The sequence below is a fragment of the Euprymna scolopes genome, chromosome 12 (genome assembly GCF_053919585.1).
Source record: "Euprymna scolopes isolate OS-2025 chromosome 12, ASM5391958v1, whole genome shotgun sequence".
NCBI lineage: Eukaryota > Metazoa > Mollusca > Cephalopoda > Sepiida > Sepiolidae > Euprymna > Euprymna scolopes.
The window spans coordinates 27961156-27978638 of record NC_136493.1 but is presented as its reverse complement, the minus strand read 5'-3'; the positions used below and the strand labels follow the sequence as shown (position 1 = coordinate 27978638).

Sequence of the window (17483 nt, the reverse complement as noted above, 5' to 3'; positions counted from 1 at the left end):
TTCTTATATGACACCACGGGACAATCAGTTAGTTCACCGTACTTAAAAAAAGAGTATGTGAGTTCAAACCTCACTCAAGGCATAATTATTTTTCCTCTAATTTTGACCTAAAATGACATTTTAATTGACAATATTGATCAGGTTGTTTACTTTTACTTTTCTTCTGTAACCTACGTGCTTTAGCATGACGGACAACATTGGTTGGCCCTGAGAGTCATTTTAATTCTTCAAATGATTAATATCTGCATAAAGAATTTCAACCTAAATTAATTTTTTTTATTCATATTTTTTTTTTAGAGTTTTGGATTGGATCAATTTGATGTGCTACGATCTACATGCGTTTGCTTACTACGACCCTTTCACCGGTTTTAACAGTCCTTTGTATGACGAACCTCACGATAGTGAGCTCTATGGTAACAGGTCTATTGTAAGTTGTTTCTATGATATTTTCTTGAACTTTTTCTTGTTTCGTTCAAATCAACATTTGTTTAAATCCTCTTTAATCTGTTATTATTTAGACCTTATGTGTCACCAAACATGGCTTCATCATCTTGTTTTTTCTTTTTTTTTTTTTTTTTTTCTTTTTTTTTACACAAGCATCACCACATTATCAAGGCCAAGAGTCCACTCAAGGATAAGGGTTAAAGAGTGTACAGTAGAAATTGGACAATCTAGTAATCATTAGTAATGAAAATTCGGCAAATTTGTTGACTCATATGGAACAGCTCATCAAGAACTTATTTACGTTAGACTTGAAGACAACCATATTGTAGTCAGCCGGAAAGCAGGAAAACGGAAGACAATTCCACAGGCGTGCAGTTCTAAGAAAGAAGCTTTGTTCATGGAATCTACGTTTAGGTTTAGGCACAGATAAAGAGTGTGGGGAGATCACCTATTTGATATGAGGAGCTAAAAAATAAATGCCATTTCAAAAAAAAAAACAAAAAAAAACAAAAAAACTAGTCAATGGTAAGTATTATATTAATAGATTCCAACCCAGAAAACAGCAATTTCTTCCTCTTTTTCAGAAGCATCGATCATGGAATGTAAGGTCTAAATGACTATCTTCTTCTTTCTCTTTGATTTGATGTCTGTTTTACATGTTGGCAAGTGTTGGACGACTTTTAGAAATTGACTTTCAAATTAACATATCTCTGGCCAGACTTTTTTTATTTATCCCTCTTTTCTCTCAAACCTATTCATATCACCTCCTTCCATGTTTTCCTTGGCCTCCTCTGTCTACCTAACTCTAGATCTACTACCTACTAACTCAAGCATTTTTATACATTCTTTCAACCTGACCAAACCAACAGTCTCCTGCTCTACACATATTTCCCTACATTGTGGTTGGCTGACGGTTTCATTTTGATTATCGTGCAATGATCAAAACAACCTCTATATTGGTGGTTCTCCTTCCAGTTGACTAACCAATTGCACATATCTGGGTCTGTTCATGGGGTCAAAATAATCCAGGTTCCAGACAATAATCTTTGATGACGTTGTACCAAGTTTTCTTGAGTCTGCCAGATCAGTGGCAGAAATTCATGGATAGTTTTAGGACATGTTTGATGGCTCCATCAAATTATTAGGCATGCTTGTACAATCGCAGTTTTCTTTTCCTAATTATGAACTCAATATCGAAAATACTAAATCTAGAGATGAGATGGGTTTGGTGCATTTAAGTCTGACGTTATCGAATCTTCTGATCCTGGTTCTGTCTGGCCCTGTCGGTGGGGCATTAGAATACGCTGACTGCCCTCCTGCAGAGGGTAAAAGTCCCTCAATGGGGGTCCTGGATATGACCTTAAACTATCACCAGTGGTGAGGGCCAGCTTGTGGGCTTTGGGGAGTGTGAAGCTACTCTTTAATTACCATTGCTCCCAGGTCCACTCTGACTCGGAGTGGTAGTACCTGTTAGGGTCCCAACTATGGGTTGAATAGAAACCGTCGTGAAAACAACAAATATATTCTATTAAAAAAAATTTTCTTCAAAATCTTTGGATTCGGCATTAAATAACCCGATAAGGGTTGATATGCCGTAAAACAAAACCAACCAACCAACCAACCTGGTTCTGTCATTGCGTTGAATGCAGAGAATATCACTTTCTGTCATTGGCCATATCTCATTTCTGTAGAGCATAATACTGCAAGCACAGGTACTGCATACCTTACTGCGGGTCATCAGGGTCAGGTATCTGGTTGTTAGTATTGGAAGGAGCTTATTGAACGTGCTTTAGGCTGAATTAACACAAGCGATTAAAGCCAGGAAACAACCACCAGTTATAGGGAGATTTAATCTTCCACTGAGGTCATCAGATTTAAACCTGTCTTTACAACTCACATTTCACCTCCCTCATATCATTCTTATATGATTTCTCTCCATGCAGTACATATCCTCAACTCTCACTGGCCAGGTTTCATTTTCATATGTCACACTGCATGTACATGCCTGATAGACATCCTTTAGTCGACAGCAATAACACTTCACTGGTTAGTAATTACAGACGTCCTCTAAACGGACTCCAGTCACTCTTCCTATCACATCAGTCACCCAGTGTCATATTCTGGTTGACTCGGCATTAAATGTTGTATGAATGTGCCATGGACATCACATAGGGTCATATCTTGGTCATCAAATACAATGAGGATCACATGCATTCTGACTAGTCTGTTCTCTCAAAAATTCCATTGTATTGTTGCAGTTAGTCAGTGGTCAGATGATATTTTCTTTTTGTCGAAATCCTATAACGTTTTGTGTGACGACCCGTCCTCCCTCGATCAAGCTGGAACACGGAGAAGGCAGCTGTGGCCACACAGCTACAAACTACTTCCAGTTTTGACATGAGTCCAGCGTAAACAAGGTTTTAATGTCTCGCTCCCTTAAATAATCAAGTTCTACCCAACTTCCACCACAAACGATCACTAAGCTCGTGTCTCAGTGACCACCTTTACACTCATTAATTCTTATCCTTGAGAGGCTTTTTGGTCTTGATAAGCAGTGAAGATGAGTCTCCTTGCTGCTTCGGTTGCTTGGAAACTTGGGCAGAAAGTAACAATCAAGAATCCGTTCTTGACTATCAGCACAACAGGTGCAGAGTCAAGAACTGGTCCAATACCTGTTGGACTGCAGTACGCCGGCTGGATATTACCTAGAAGGTCCACCCTCCTAGACTTTGTCACCTGGCTTTCCAGGGAATGCCAGCGGAGATGCCCAGGCAATTTTTGCTAGGCCTGAGTGCCCTTTGTTTAGGGGTGCTGGCTTGATATCCCCATTTTCTGACCCAGTGTTACATCAGCAAATAAATATCTACCCTGCTATTAACTCAGTCTGAGTGGCAAGCCTCGTCCAGAGTTAAGGTTAATGATAGAGTTAGTCATTTTTTTTTTTTTAAATCTTTTCAGCCTCCAAATGATCAACGCCATTTTAAAAAATTAGTGATGACGCATATTTACGTATCCAAACTAATTCCGGTTTTGAAACTTGTCCTAAGTAAAAGAGATAAAATTGTTACAGACAGGGGTTTTTTTTTACCTATAACTTGGCATATGTTTTCTGGATTACTACTTGAAAGTCATGTTGTCAGAAATGAAGACATTAAAGTATTATGCTTTTCAAGGTCACGATCATGTAAAATGCAGGACTTCATTGGCTGCAATATGGACCAAGTAGTGAGTTTCTAGGTTGATTAGAACACAAGTTATTAATAAAATGGTAACCTTTTTCCATGACCATGATTTTGACCTTAGTTAGATTATGCCCAATATTTTAACCAAGTTTGTTGACGATTGATCAAACAATGTGAATGCTATGATGTACACAAAAAAAAATGAACCTAGGAATAAATTTGTATATTATTCTATTAGTCAAAGAATTCAATCGGTTAATAGATTTAATTTTTAAAGTTGTTTTGATAATAACTTTTTAAATTGTGACGAAATATCATGAAAATATCCACTAATGTTGAGAAATCAATAGAGATTAGACCATTCTTGTAATTATCTGGTTTCTGCTGATTGTGGTGTAATGTTGTTCCTGTGCAGTTCTAAGACGTCCACCCTCCCAGACTTTGACTTTTCTTTCTGAGAAGGGGTTAGTTTATTGCTAATCGCCTGAAGCACCCTTACCAGGAAATCTTGACAGGGCTGCCCAGACATGTTTTGCAGGTCAGAATGCCCTTCTTTGGAGGCACTGACTTCTCACTCTAACTTTCTGACCCTGAAGTCACAGTTCTTGCAGTGGGAGAGAACTAAATATCTCCACTAGTGTTGAAATGATTAATCGGAATTGGAAAAAATCAGAACATTGTAGGGTATCGGAATTGGAAAGATCTTGACCTAATTTACAATTCCTAAGATGATTCTTTTATTTATTTTTTTAAAACTTCTTTTTGCCTTGTACTAATGCTAAAATACTAAATACTTCTTGTTTTGAAACTACCAGTAAAACTAAAATTTGTACATCATAATAACAAATTTAGGAAAAAATGTCACCGGAAGAGATGCCATAGTAAAAAATGGCACGGTTGGATAAATAGGAAAAATTGTGCAAATGTAAAATATACATAAAAATCTCATAAAGATGACCCGTGATCATGCAATTGTTCTGTGGGTTCAAAGATGGCTTGTTAGATCGATTCGAACTCTGAAGTATTTCCCACATGTTGGACAACTGTGGGATGATTCTGTATCAGAGATGCTGACTGCTCCATCTTTTCTAATGTCATGTTTTCTCTGGTGTTCTTTATTGCATGCGGATTCAGCAATTGTAGTGCGTTTGTGAGTTGTGGCATGCCAGGAACATCTGTCTTGAGTTAGTTTTTCCCATGGATTAGAATACAAACCAAACTGTGTTTTTTTTTTTTTTTTTTACACATAGGCATAACCACTTATCAAGGCCAAGAGGCCACTCGAGGATAAGGGTTAAAGAGTGTACAGTAGAAATTGGACAAGATAGTAATCGTTAGTAATGGAAATTCAGTAAATTTGTTAACTTGTATGGAACAGCTCATCAAAAACTTGTTTACGTTAGACTTGAAGACAATCATATTGTAGTCAGCTGGAAAGCAGGAAAATGGAAGACAATTCCACAGGCATGCAGTTCTAAGAAAGAAGCTTTGCTCATGGAATCTACGTTTAGGCTTAGGCACAGATAAAGAGTGGGGGAAATTAGTGATAGTGTTTTCTGCTAGACGAGTGTTTCTTGTGAAAGTTTGGCGAGGGGAGACCATAGATTGGAGCTCAGCCGAGCACTTGCAATGAGAATAACGATAAATCAGAGATAAACTCGCAACATCTCTTCTGTGAGAAAGAGGTTGCAGGGAAGAGAAAAGGACATCCCCTACGAGGCTAGGAAGTCTATTTTGAACTCTATCAAGGCAGGATAAGTCCTTTCTAGCAGCTCCTGCCCAAATGTGGCAACAGTACTCCATCCTTGGACGTACCTGGCTCTTATATAGATAGAGAATTGCATCAGCAGTGAGATATCTACTGGATCAATAGAAGGATCCCATCATTTTTCCAGCGGCCTTGACAATGGATTTAATGTATGTGTTCCATTTAAGATCAGGAATAAAGGTCAAACCCAGAAGCTTGTCAAAACATGAGGCCTCCCCAAGATGAAAGCCATTCATTTCAATTGATGCCAGATAGGGATCAGAGCATTGATGATGTAAAGATAAAAGCTTGGTTTTAGATGTATTAAAAGTAACCAGCCACTCCTTTTCCCATTGTACCACGTGCTCAAGATCAGAGGAGAGAGAACTTAGTCATTTACGGTCTTAGATGTGTGACTATAGATAGTAGTGTCATCAGCATAAATGTCTATGAATGATGTAAGGATGTGACTTGGAAGATCATTAATGTAGATCAGGAAGAGAGTTTAAGGGAGACCTTCAGGTTTTGCTGGAATCATTTCTGCTGTCCTCCTGTGGGTCTTTTTCCTTTGGATAGTTCACCGTAAAGGAGGTGTTTTCAATTAATTATGAAAAAAAGATTAAAGAAAAAACATCTATCCGTGCAATGTATGTACCCTGCAAGTATACTCTTATTGCACATTTTTTTACAGAAATATGAAAATTAAAACAAAAAAACTTTATAATTACATATTTTGAAACTAGCAGAGGATGCCTGGCCCGGCCTCATCATAAAATACATTTAAATATATTTTAATTCATGCAGATTTGGTATTTATTATTACAGAGCGAATTTTTATTGAATATTATATTGTACCTAATATATAGTACTGATTTCAAAAATTAAAAAAAAAAAAAGCGACTTGGGTGCTATCAGTTAGAATAGAAACCAAAATATTTAGCATTTCAGCCATGTTCCACACTGTTTGAGCTATCGATAGATAAACAAGAAAGGTTTAAAATTAAACCACTTCAAACTCTGAATGAATTTGCACATGCGCAAAAGTAATAGAAACATGTCAGCAAGTTGAAATGAGCATTTTACATTTCAACTTTTCAACATGTTTCTATATGCATTATTCATCCATCTAAACAAAGATTTTACTCGTTATAAACCATCCTTGGTGCATGATATATATTTCCTGTTAATTTCAGTGTTATGTGACCAGTAGTTTAAGAGTTTATCGGTTAAATATTTACACTCGGACATACACATACATCTACTGTTTTATTTATATAGATTTGAAAAGAGCCAGAATCAGAATCAGGAATTGTGTTATGTAGTAGGTCAAACACAAGGAAGAATTTGTTAGTTATCTATTGACTTTGTATCTATTTATCGATCTAGCTATCTATCCATCTTGATCTATCTATCTATCTATCTATCTGTCTAACTGGCGAGATAAACAAGAGATGAGACATGAAGATGTTTTGATAAAAGTTGTCAAAACGTTACTGCGCTATATCATAGACAAGTTTCACCAGAAGTATTTGATCAGCTGATGGAAGTACGTATGGGTCACATGGTTCTAGTTAGCTGAGAAGAATAATTGGAGTTGGAAATTGGACTTAGAACAGATAGGTTGGGTTTAATGGTTGTTTCCCCCAACCCCTGCAAACCTTGGGAGGGAGATGACGTGTCTTACAATGGAGGCTATTAAGACCACAACAAGCAAAGAATTCACTTTCCATTTTCATCTATGTCGACATTCTGGAAAGTGAAATAAAACTAATATAAAATACAATCATCGTTTTCGCATATTCGCTCAAACAGGTTCCAGCTTCCCCTCCAAGAACAGATGAATTCCAGATGGATCAAGATCAACGTCGCAGTGAAAATAAGGAATATCGGATACATGACACACACACACTAAGAAAATGTTAAGAACACACACGTCTAGACGATCACGGAACATAAATAGACTGCAAAAACATAACTTAGGGTTCAAATAGTGAAGAACCACCAGAGACATTTAGTGACACGTACACACATTCAGATGAACCCTTCATCACATACACATGCAGTATGGCCATTCAGTGTATACACACACACACAAACTCAACAGCGTAACATATGTTTGATTGAGCAACAACACAACAATTGTATCAGAGTCAAGAAAACTGTTGGAATCGTCCCATCACTAATACTGATCAAAGTTAAAAATGTCATTAGTTATTTTGAAAGATTCAATAAAATAACTTATCATTCTCTCTCGTAAAGTGTTTAATCCTGTAATGAAGAGCAAGCTGACAGAAGTTAAACGTGCTTTCTAGTGCAGATGGGATCAAGGGGTCAAATTAAATCAAACTGGTTGACTCGGGCTTAGAACTGGAACAACCTTGACAAAGACGAATGTTGAGTGCATGATGATGTGTCAGTGACGTAGGGACTCATATCCTTCCTCTACCCTTAAAATATATAGAAACGCACATGGGACATTTTTAGTCAGTCAGAATTCAGTTCGAGTTAAGTCGATGGTTTGAGTTCGAACAACACAGACAGTCGTCAGTTAGAAGATTAAGACTTTTTTGTGGAAGACGCGAGAAGTAGCAATGTATCGCAGATAAATCAATAGAAAAATTCTCACCCTTCTTCTAAGGATAGGCAAAGGACAGGGGTGCAACACTGACCATGAAACGAATAAAGTTCCAAATTGTCCAGGGAAATGAGACTTGCGTTTATTCCAGGGGAGACAAGATATGAAGGTATATTCTGTTTCATTCTTATAAACTCCTCAAAAGGGCTGATGCACCATAAATATGAACATTGAATTAAAATAAGCAGACACTCCACTACAAAACAATCTTAACTTTTCCAATCTCTTCTCATGACTGTTAATCTTTTAATCTTTTTATTAATTCAGTCATTATTCTTTCTTGATATTGTGTCAAATTCATTTCCCCAGAAAGATTATTATCCTTTTTGTTATTTTCAATATTTTTTTTTTTTTTATGTTGATTTCTACATCTTTTTTTTTTTTTTTCCAGGTGTATTCTGGCAATTATTGGATTTCAAAAGGAATGCCAAAATCAAAAATAGTGATTGGAATACCTGTCTATGGCCATTCTTATAAACTTTTATTTGAGTCTGTACATGGCATCCATGCACCAGCCTATGACCGTGGACCTAGCGATGGTTACGTCAATTATCCACAGGTTAGCCAATACTAATGACTTTCACTTCTTGTACTTAACATCTTTTCTTCTTCTTTTTCTGAATCATCATCAGCAACAGAAGCAGCAGATTTGGGTATTTAAGGAACTGCTAGTGTCGCAGATGCTAGGATGGATAACATCAAGCAACATCTCATGCCTACTCTCCATGCAGTCCAATCCAAAGAGTTGATATGGCACAAGTCCAGAATTCAACCTAAAAACAAAAATGCAGAAACATCTTTATGATGTATCTACCCATCACAGAACAAACGAGGGTTCACACAGGCTTGAAAAGTCCTTGAAATTATTTCTATTGCCTTGAAATTATTTCTATTATTATTTTGAAAAATCTTTGAAAATATGGAAAATTTCTTGAAAAGACCTTGAAAATTGTATACTTTATTTCCAATAAAAATTCACGTTGAAATATTAAAAATAAAATTGAAATAAATACTATTAAATTATTTTTTAAGTATTAATAAATATACTATTGAAGTATATTTTAAATATTGAAAATAAAATCGAAATACATTGTTTTGGAATTGCATAGCAGTGTTGTGGATACAAGAGTTACATCCCTTCATCACAAAACTACCTCCATTGGGCGAAACTAAATCGTCACTTTGGGGTAAGATGGGTGTAGTTCATTAGATGGGTGTAGGCCATTAGTAGACTTGATTTGTAATCGAAAGGTCACAGGTTCGCTTTTCACTGCAGATAGGCCCGACTCATATGCTTGTGAACTTCTGCGCATGCTTGGCACATATACATGATGATTGCAACGTCTTGTCAGACAAGTGCCACTCCCTCAGACATTTAAAATCCATGAGCCCAAATGTCTGAGGGAGTATCTATACAAATATGATGTTACAGAGTCTTAGCTTTGTATGACAGCCAAGTCTCTCTCTCGGTTCAAAATGTTGAGATCCAGCAACAAGCAAGAGCAAGATAGCCAGCAACAAATTAAACTGCAGACCAGCTTAATGCGGGTACTGGTCTTCCGCTTTATGGTTTTTTAAATTAGAGATTTGCTTCTCCTAGAAAGGTTGCCTTCACCACGGCTTACGGGAGCCCTCTCTACCCCAATACACATATACACACACACACACACACACACACAAATATACATGGTGCTAGTTGGCCGTTGACCCAGAAAAAGAGTTCATTCACCCTTTGGAAGGTCTTGTTTTTAATCCTTCAGGGAGACTAGCCGCCCTCCTCACCAAACAAGTCTGGTGGGGGAACCAGTTTAGTCGCCGGTGACCCGACCATGAGGCAGGTAGTACTGGGTTACATGGTACCAGTAGCATATGACATGACCTGGCACACATACATACATACAGACAGACAGACAGACAGACAGACAGATATTTGCCCTTTATATAATAAAAGAAGAAGATTGTCCATGGCATTCAAAACCCACCCTACACCATTGAATCCTCTCTATGTCTGTTTTAAAAGATTAAATTTGAATCAATTTTCTGTTTTAGTGTTGTGATCTTCTCAAATCTGGAGCGACCCGAGTGTTTTATGACCACTGCAAAGTACCATACTTATACAAAAACAAACTTTGGATCAGTTATGATGATGAGCAGAGCATTCGTTATAAGGTAAAGTTTTTCTTGTTAAAAATAACAGCAATAAAATATTTCAAGAAAAAAAAAATCTTTATTATTTGCACCACTATTCTCAAAGTTGAACTCCCTCCTATGGTAGAGAGATGCCTGGGCAGCCCCATCAATATTCCCCAGTAAGGTTGCCTCAAGCGATTAGCAATAAATTAACTTCTTTTCAAAAGGTGAGAAGACAAAGCCTGATAGGGTGAACCTCCTAGAACTGCACAGAACTAAGACAATACCTCATCCAACAGAGAACAAACTACCTCGATAATGGCTTAAACTCTGGTGGCTTTATGACTGAGAGAAAACTCTCAGCTTCCATTTGCATCTATGATGTCATTCTCACAATGATTCAGCTAATGAAACCTTTAGTGATGGGATGATTGCAATATTTTTCCTGATGCTGATACAATTACCAATTTGTACTAAATTTCTAATTCCGATTCTTTATAAATCACTGAATATTTACTGTATATACTTGTGTATAAATCGATTTTTAAAAAATTTTCTTCCTTTGAAGATTGTCGGTCCTGGATATGACCTTAAACTATATCCGATGGTGAGGCCCCAGCTTGCAGGCCTTAGGGAGTGTGGAGCCACCCTTTAATTGCCATTGCTCCCAGGTCCACTCTGACCCGGAGTGGTAGTACCTGTTAGGGTCCCAACTATGGGTTAAATAGAATACGACTTAAAAAACAAATATACTATATTAAAAAATCGTTCTTTAAAATCACCAGATTCGGCATTAAATAACCTGAAAAGGGTTGATATGCCGTAAAACAAAACAACCAACCAACCAACCTTTGAAGATTGTAACGTTGAATATGGGGCAGCTAAACCAGCTGCCAACATTGCCCTGCTTTTTATTGAAACCAACCGAGAGCTCTTTTTAGTATCCTCGTTGTTCCTTTAAGTGCAATTGTCTGGATCTCTTTTGCACTTGGTTCACCAGGAATCTTGGTTAGATAGTCGATGTGCATTTTAAGACCAAAAATTGTGTCATTTTACCTGTGTATAAGTCTACTGTAGATTCTAGACAAATTAAAACCTCATGGCTCTTTCTTGCACAGATAATTTCCTTTTTGGTGTTTTTTAAGACATATTATAAATTTTTTTTTAGCATCTGCAAGCGATAATATGTGCATTTATGTTTTCTATTCAATTTTCATATGTAGAATCAATCCGATGCAATGAACGAAAATGTTGGTAATCAGCGATATGCTGTAGATACCAGGCGTAGTTACTGTTTTTAGGCATAATTTATGCCACGTACCATAATGACATAAACACATACATTGTACGAGTTGTAATATACTGTAATAATGTGAACACATGCGTTGTGCTATTAAATGCTTTCATTAAATAGTTGTCGTTAAATTGTTAAAATTTGCTGAACTTAGGGAAGAACAACATATCGTAAACACTACATTTCCTAACCTACTAAAACAACTGTCATATCATCACCGAATACATTATATCTAACCTAGGCCTATAGCCACGTCTAGATAGTGAACACTGTGAGAGCTATTCCAATTATTATTAAGCCTCCTACTGAAAAACCATGCATGTGCTTACATGCTAGCAAACACACTGCAATAGGGTTCATAAGGAGTGCAATTAATTACTAGAATTACCGGCATATACCGAATGCACAAACAAAATGACATTTTCTACATTATGATCGAGCACTGAGTCGCTCTTTAACAACATTTCCAAAAACATTACCTACGTATAAGTCGACTCCCAAAAAATAACCTTAAAATTGTCTCCCAGAAATTTGATTTATACACAAGTATATATAGTAACTATAAAGTTGTTATTTTTCTCAATTACCATAAAAGCGCATGTTAAATGTGCATATATTTTCTAAAATGTAAAAACACTTGTGAGGGGGTGAGTGATCTATAGATTTTAGTTTTACTGGTAGTTTAAAATCAATAAATATTTATTTTATTATTACTACCAGCAGTGGAAGATTTTGTTTTAAACAAAATCAAATAAAAAGACAATTAAGGGAATTGTTTTTGGTATTGGAAAATATGCACAAATTTTCCCGATTTTGATACCCCAAAGAGTTCCCATTTTTTCAATTCCCAATTCCAATTCGGATTAATCATCCGAACACCTTTAATCTTCTCCTTGTTGAATTTGAGAATCTATATGTGGAATTCAGGAATTTGTACAGAATTTTGAATTGGATGTTTTATTTAATTTCCAGGGGTAGATTGTTCTTCTTTTGTCAACCATCAGTAAAAGTCTTTCTGGGCTATATTTTTAGTATCACCTGTACTGAGGATTAAACTGTTTAGATGTACATTTTAAATAACATTTTTTGCAGTCTGTCATGCTTAAGTTAGAAATATTATTTTCATCAGTCTGCGCTTGTTCCATCTGCCGTGACTGGGTAGAAATCTTAAGTAATTCTCAATTATGTTCTTAGTATCGCCTGTACTGAAGATTGAACCTTCAACCTCTAGAAGACTGCCACTTAAAACTGATTAGTACTTAGCACTTGATTTCATCTGTTATTCCACGAATCCCTGGAATAATCAAAACAATACAAATTATCGATCGTCATCTGAAAAAAGTCCAAATTCAAACTTTCTATTATTTTAAAGATACAAGTTTTTAATAATTTATTCTTTTTAACATTCACAGTCTGTATTTATTTAACTAAGAATTTGATAAGGGAGAAATGATTATTTTCTGAATCTGTGAATCGGAAGTGAATGTTATTTCTATGAGTTTATGGATAAGTTAATAAGGTTGACGGGGCAATACAAATCTACTGGGTATAATTTTACGCAGTGTAGAGTGGGAGCAGTGAGAGCAGTTATGAATTAGAGGGAAAAATAGGAACTATTTCTTTTAATGATAATAGTGATAGTGATGATTTTTCTTCTAGGATGAATTGCAGGATTTTATTATAACGTCTAAATCCGTTCATAATGAAGTTGTAAAGTTACATAATGTAGTGGATAATAGTTTAGACACAATAAATTTGTATGTGGCATCTGTTGTTGCAAACCTACGGTAATTTGGTCCAGATGGGAATTTCTACAAGCAAGATATTATATACAGGATTTATTACTCTTTCAATCTTGTAACTATGAGCTTAATGTAATATCTTAATTTTTCCTTAGTTTTATAATTTATTTTATCGTATTATTTTATATTAATATCAACAAGATACAAGTGATTCAAACTTTTCAACAGGGACTGTAGATATATCCTGAACCAGCAGCATTACTACATTTTACAAAATAATGACACTATAAACATTTTTGTTGTGGGGTGTATAAACACCTCATGAGACTAACCATGTTTGGAACACCCAGGTGACTAATGCAGGGTTAAGCTAAATAAGTAATTTGTTTTACAGCAAAAAAATAATTTTGTTTTTGGCTTTCTTAAATTTCTAATAATATCTCAAATTTCAAATCATATCTTAAAAAGTGCCAATATTATTTTACTAACATATATATTTTGGGGTGTGGGGTAGGGTATCAAAATCAAATTTGAAAATAATTTCTTTCTTTCTTTTTCCGACAGGTTGATTGGATAAAAAAGTCCGGTTATCCAGGAATAATGGTTTATAGCATGAATTCCGATGATTATTTGGCCAAATGTGATGGCAAAACCAAATTCCCACTTTTAAAGGCAGTCAATCGATTCAGAAATTAAAATCTAATTAAAAATCAAAACTAAATTTAATGCTGTTATTTATCAGAGTATAAATCCCATTTTTTCTGAGAGGGGCAGCTACCTTGAATTCTTCACTCCATTTCAGAGCTCTGCTTTTGTATTCCTTTTCGAGAAAAAAAGAAGGTTGCTCCTTAAATTATTAAAGACTAACTGGATGCCTGGTGTTGCCCGGTCGTACAATACACAAAATAATGACACTATAAACATTTTTGTTGTGGGGTGTATAAACACCTCATGAGACTAACCATGTTTGGAACACCCAGGTGACTAATGCAGGGTTAAGCTAAATAAGTAATTTGTTTTACAGCAAAAAAATAATTTTGTTTTTGGCTTTCTTAAATTTCTAATAATATCTCAAATTTCAAATCATATCTTAAAAAGTGCCAATATTATTTTACTAACATATATATTTTGGGGTGTGGGGTAGGGTATCAAAATCAAATTTGAAAATAATTTCTTTCTTTCTTAAACATGATATTTTAATTTATGCAGATTGCATAAGTATTATAGAATCAATCCTTTATTACATATTATATATTACGAAGAATAATTTGCCTGGTGGACTAATTCACAAAAAAAAAAAGAGAAAATGAAAAATAAAAAAAATAATAATGATAATATCGTTCATCGAATTCCGTCTGTGTTTGTTTATAATATCACGTCAGCTGATATTTGGGCTTGACAATGAATGCTCTGGAAAAGTCACTTCTGATTAGTGTTTAGTTTTAAAATATGCAAACAAAGAAATTATTTTCGGTGATTTTAAATAGTACCGCTTCTTTTGTTGTAAATTGAATTCATTAATAAGAAAAGAAAAAAATGAAATGCTGAGATGCACCCGGGCTTCTTGAACAGGGGATCATTCAATCTGTAGTTGAATATTCTACAACTAAGCTATATTACCAAATGTCATTAATTCAGGAGTTTTTTTTAAGAACAAATATCTTGCTAAGATTTTATTATCTCCCTTGCCGGTGTAACATATAAAAAAATTACTCTGTAAAAAAAAAAAAAAAAAAAAAAAGAAATCTTCTTTTTTTTTTATCTATAAGAAAAAAACTATCTTTAGGATCGGATTTTTTTTAATACTTATCCAATGAATTTCTGTACAAATATCTAGGATATCTATCTAAGGCATATAAATTTTCTTTGTGTGAAATTTTCTAAAGATAGGCTCAGCCATTTGAGGAAAAAAAAAACACACACACACACACACACACACACACACACACACACACACACACACACACACACACCTTTATATAATAGCAGAGATCCTACACTATCCCGAGTATCTTTTTTATTTATATCTTAATTCCAGGTAACGTCAGGACTCCTTGCTAGTTTAGCAATAAGTCTCATATTTATTGATTTAATATGTGAAAGATACTTTCTTTCACCATTTCCATTCCCCCCCCCCCCGCATTGTTCTCATCTTTCATAAACGCCTAAATACTTAAATTTAAGGATCACTCCACTATGATCAGGAAAGGATTATAATAGCTACCCATGATGTAGGCTTGATCACCAGTACTTTTAAAAAATGAGTGGCCACAGCAATGACAGCAAGTGCAGGTTCTGCCACACAGAAGTAGAAAGTATGAGACATCCAACTGTAAGGTTCTGCCGAGGGACAGTTAATGCACAATCCAACACTATGGAGTGTGTAAATATCTCCACTGGACCATAAGTAAAAACTTGAATATCGAATGCAGCAGAAAGTCCTGGGAACATGTTTACCAGAAAAGAACAGTTGGAAATAAGTCATACACCATCCACTATGACTTTATATTCCCTACAACTACGTATCTAGAAAACGGAGCCATAAAACCTGACATAGTGATATAGGATAAGGAGAAAGAAGCAACCTTAGTAGAAGTCAGTGTCTCCAATGATGCTGGATTAAACAGTGCTAAAAGGGAAAAGATAACGAAATACCAAGTATTTCGTTATCTTTTATATGACATAAAAAGAAACTGGAATCTTAGGAAGATTTCTATCAATTCAGTTATTATAGGAGTAACTGAACTCATGAAAAAGAATTTCAAAAACTACCTTGCAAATATAACCGATGAACCAAGTGCAAGAAAGATTCAAGCAATTGCACATAAAGGGACAGTTAGAATCTTAAAAAGATCTCTTGGTTGGAATATCTAAATTAGCGGGTGAATGATTAGCATCTGGTAGGATGCCCCATCTCCAGTTTGAACAAACATAAGAAAAAAAAAGAAAAAGTTCAATAATTTACTTTTTTTTTTTTTTTCAATTTTCGTTTTAATTCTATCTTCGGTGTTAAGTTTTTATTTCTTTTAAAAAAAAAAGTAGGAATAAAGACAGAAAGATAATGCAGGAGAAAGAGAGAGAGAGAGAGAGAGAGAAAAAAAACGTGTGTAAAATAAGAATATTTGATGTTCTAGTTTTATGCTTGTATATTTTTGAAGATTGATAATTATTTTTGGATTGTTTGGACTATTGGTCTTGGTTGTTTTTTCCACAACGTTTCGGCCGATGTAACCTCTGACCATCTTCAGGTTCATTTACACTGAATGTTATTGGTGAATGGTGAAAAATGTTTGTTTTTTTTTTTTTGCTTTCCCAACGAACATAGCCAGAAGAAATTCAAAGCGCAAATAGCGTCAAATCTATTTCTGTTTTTTTATTTTATTTTTTTTTTAATAAATCTGGATCCATTTTGTTTTGTTTTTCCATACGATGAATGTATATTTTTGAGATTTTTTCTGTTCATAATAAGGCACCTATTGAAGTCTCTGTTCCAACACAAGCCCTACCATATTGTCTATTGTGTGTTATCTTGAACACATGAGTTTGGAATATAAAGGGGAAAAATACACAGATGAAGAAAGAAGGTACTTATCCAGTTTATGGCCAAATCTCTTGCAATTTCAAATTGGTATCTTCCATGAGCGAGGAGACAAGAAATCCATCATTGCTTGGAAGTAATAACTTTAAACCTCAAGGATTGGCAATAACATTCTCTTTGGACTATTGTCTTTATCAACATCATTTGTCTTTATATTATTGCAAGAAGAGAAGGAAGCGATAAAAAAAAAAGGAAACTGTGTGTTGCCCAAGAGCAATACTTTAAAATCAACATTGCCCAGGATAAATAACTTTAAAGCAGAAAAATTTGGTGAATTTCTTACACTTTTTTTATTATTTTTAATACATTAAAACGAAATGTGTTTCATTATAATGCCGAGAGGGAGATGGGCGAAGACATAATCGACGTTGTCCAAAAGAAATTCACTTAAAAATTGAATGTCTCAGGTGAATTACTTACATTATTATTATTATTATAATTATTATTATAATTATTATTATAATAATAATTATTATTATTATTATTATTATTATTATTATTATTATTATTATTATTAATAATAATAATAATAATAATAATAATAATAATAATAATAATAATAAAAAAAAAAAATTAAAAAAAAAAAAAAAAAAAAAAATGTGCTTCCTTTTAGGATATTGATCCAGAATCTGACACAATGTTGTGTCAACATCTTCCAGCAATTTATGATAAGCTGCCAGAAAAGCAGCAGGAAAAAGCCGGTGTGATTAT

The 17483-nt window shown here is 34.8% G+C and overlaps 1 protein-coding gene across 4 annotated transcripts in view; it reads left to right on the top strand.

Moving 5' to 3' along the window:
* Positions 1–14516, top strand: part of LOC145291222 (acidic mammalian chitinase-like) — a 71328-nt gene extending 56812 nt beyond the window's left edge. For all 4 annotated transcript variants that reach the window (XM_080136816.1, XM_080136817.1, XM_080136815.1 and 1 more), the window contains exons 6-9: positions 298–427; positions 8400–8567; positions 10058–10177; positions 13739–14516. In XM_080136816.1, coding sequence (XP_079992942.1) covers positions 298–427; positions 8400–8567; positions 10058–10177; positions 13739–13870 — 550 coding nt within the window. In that variant the 3' untranslated portion in view covers positions 13871–14516. The remainder of the gene's footprint in view (positions 1–297; positions 428–8399; positions 8568–10057; positions 10178–13738) is intronic.
* The last annotated feature ends 2967 nt before the right edge of the window (positions 14517–17483 follow it).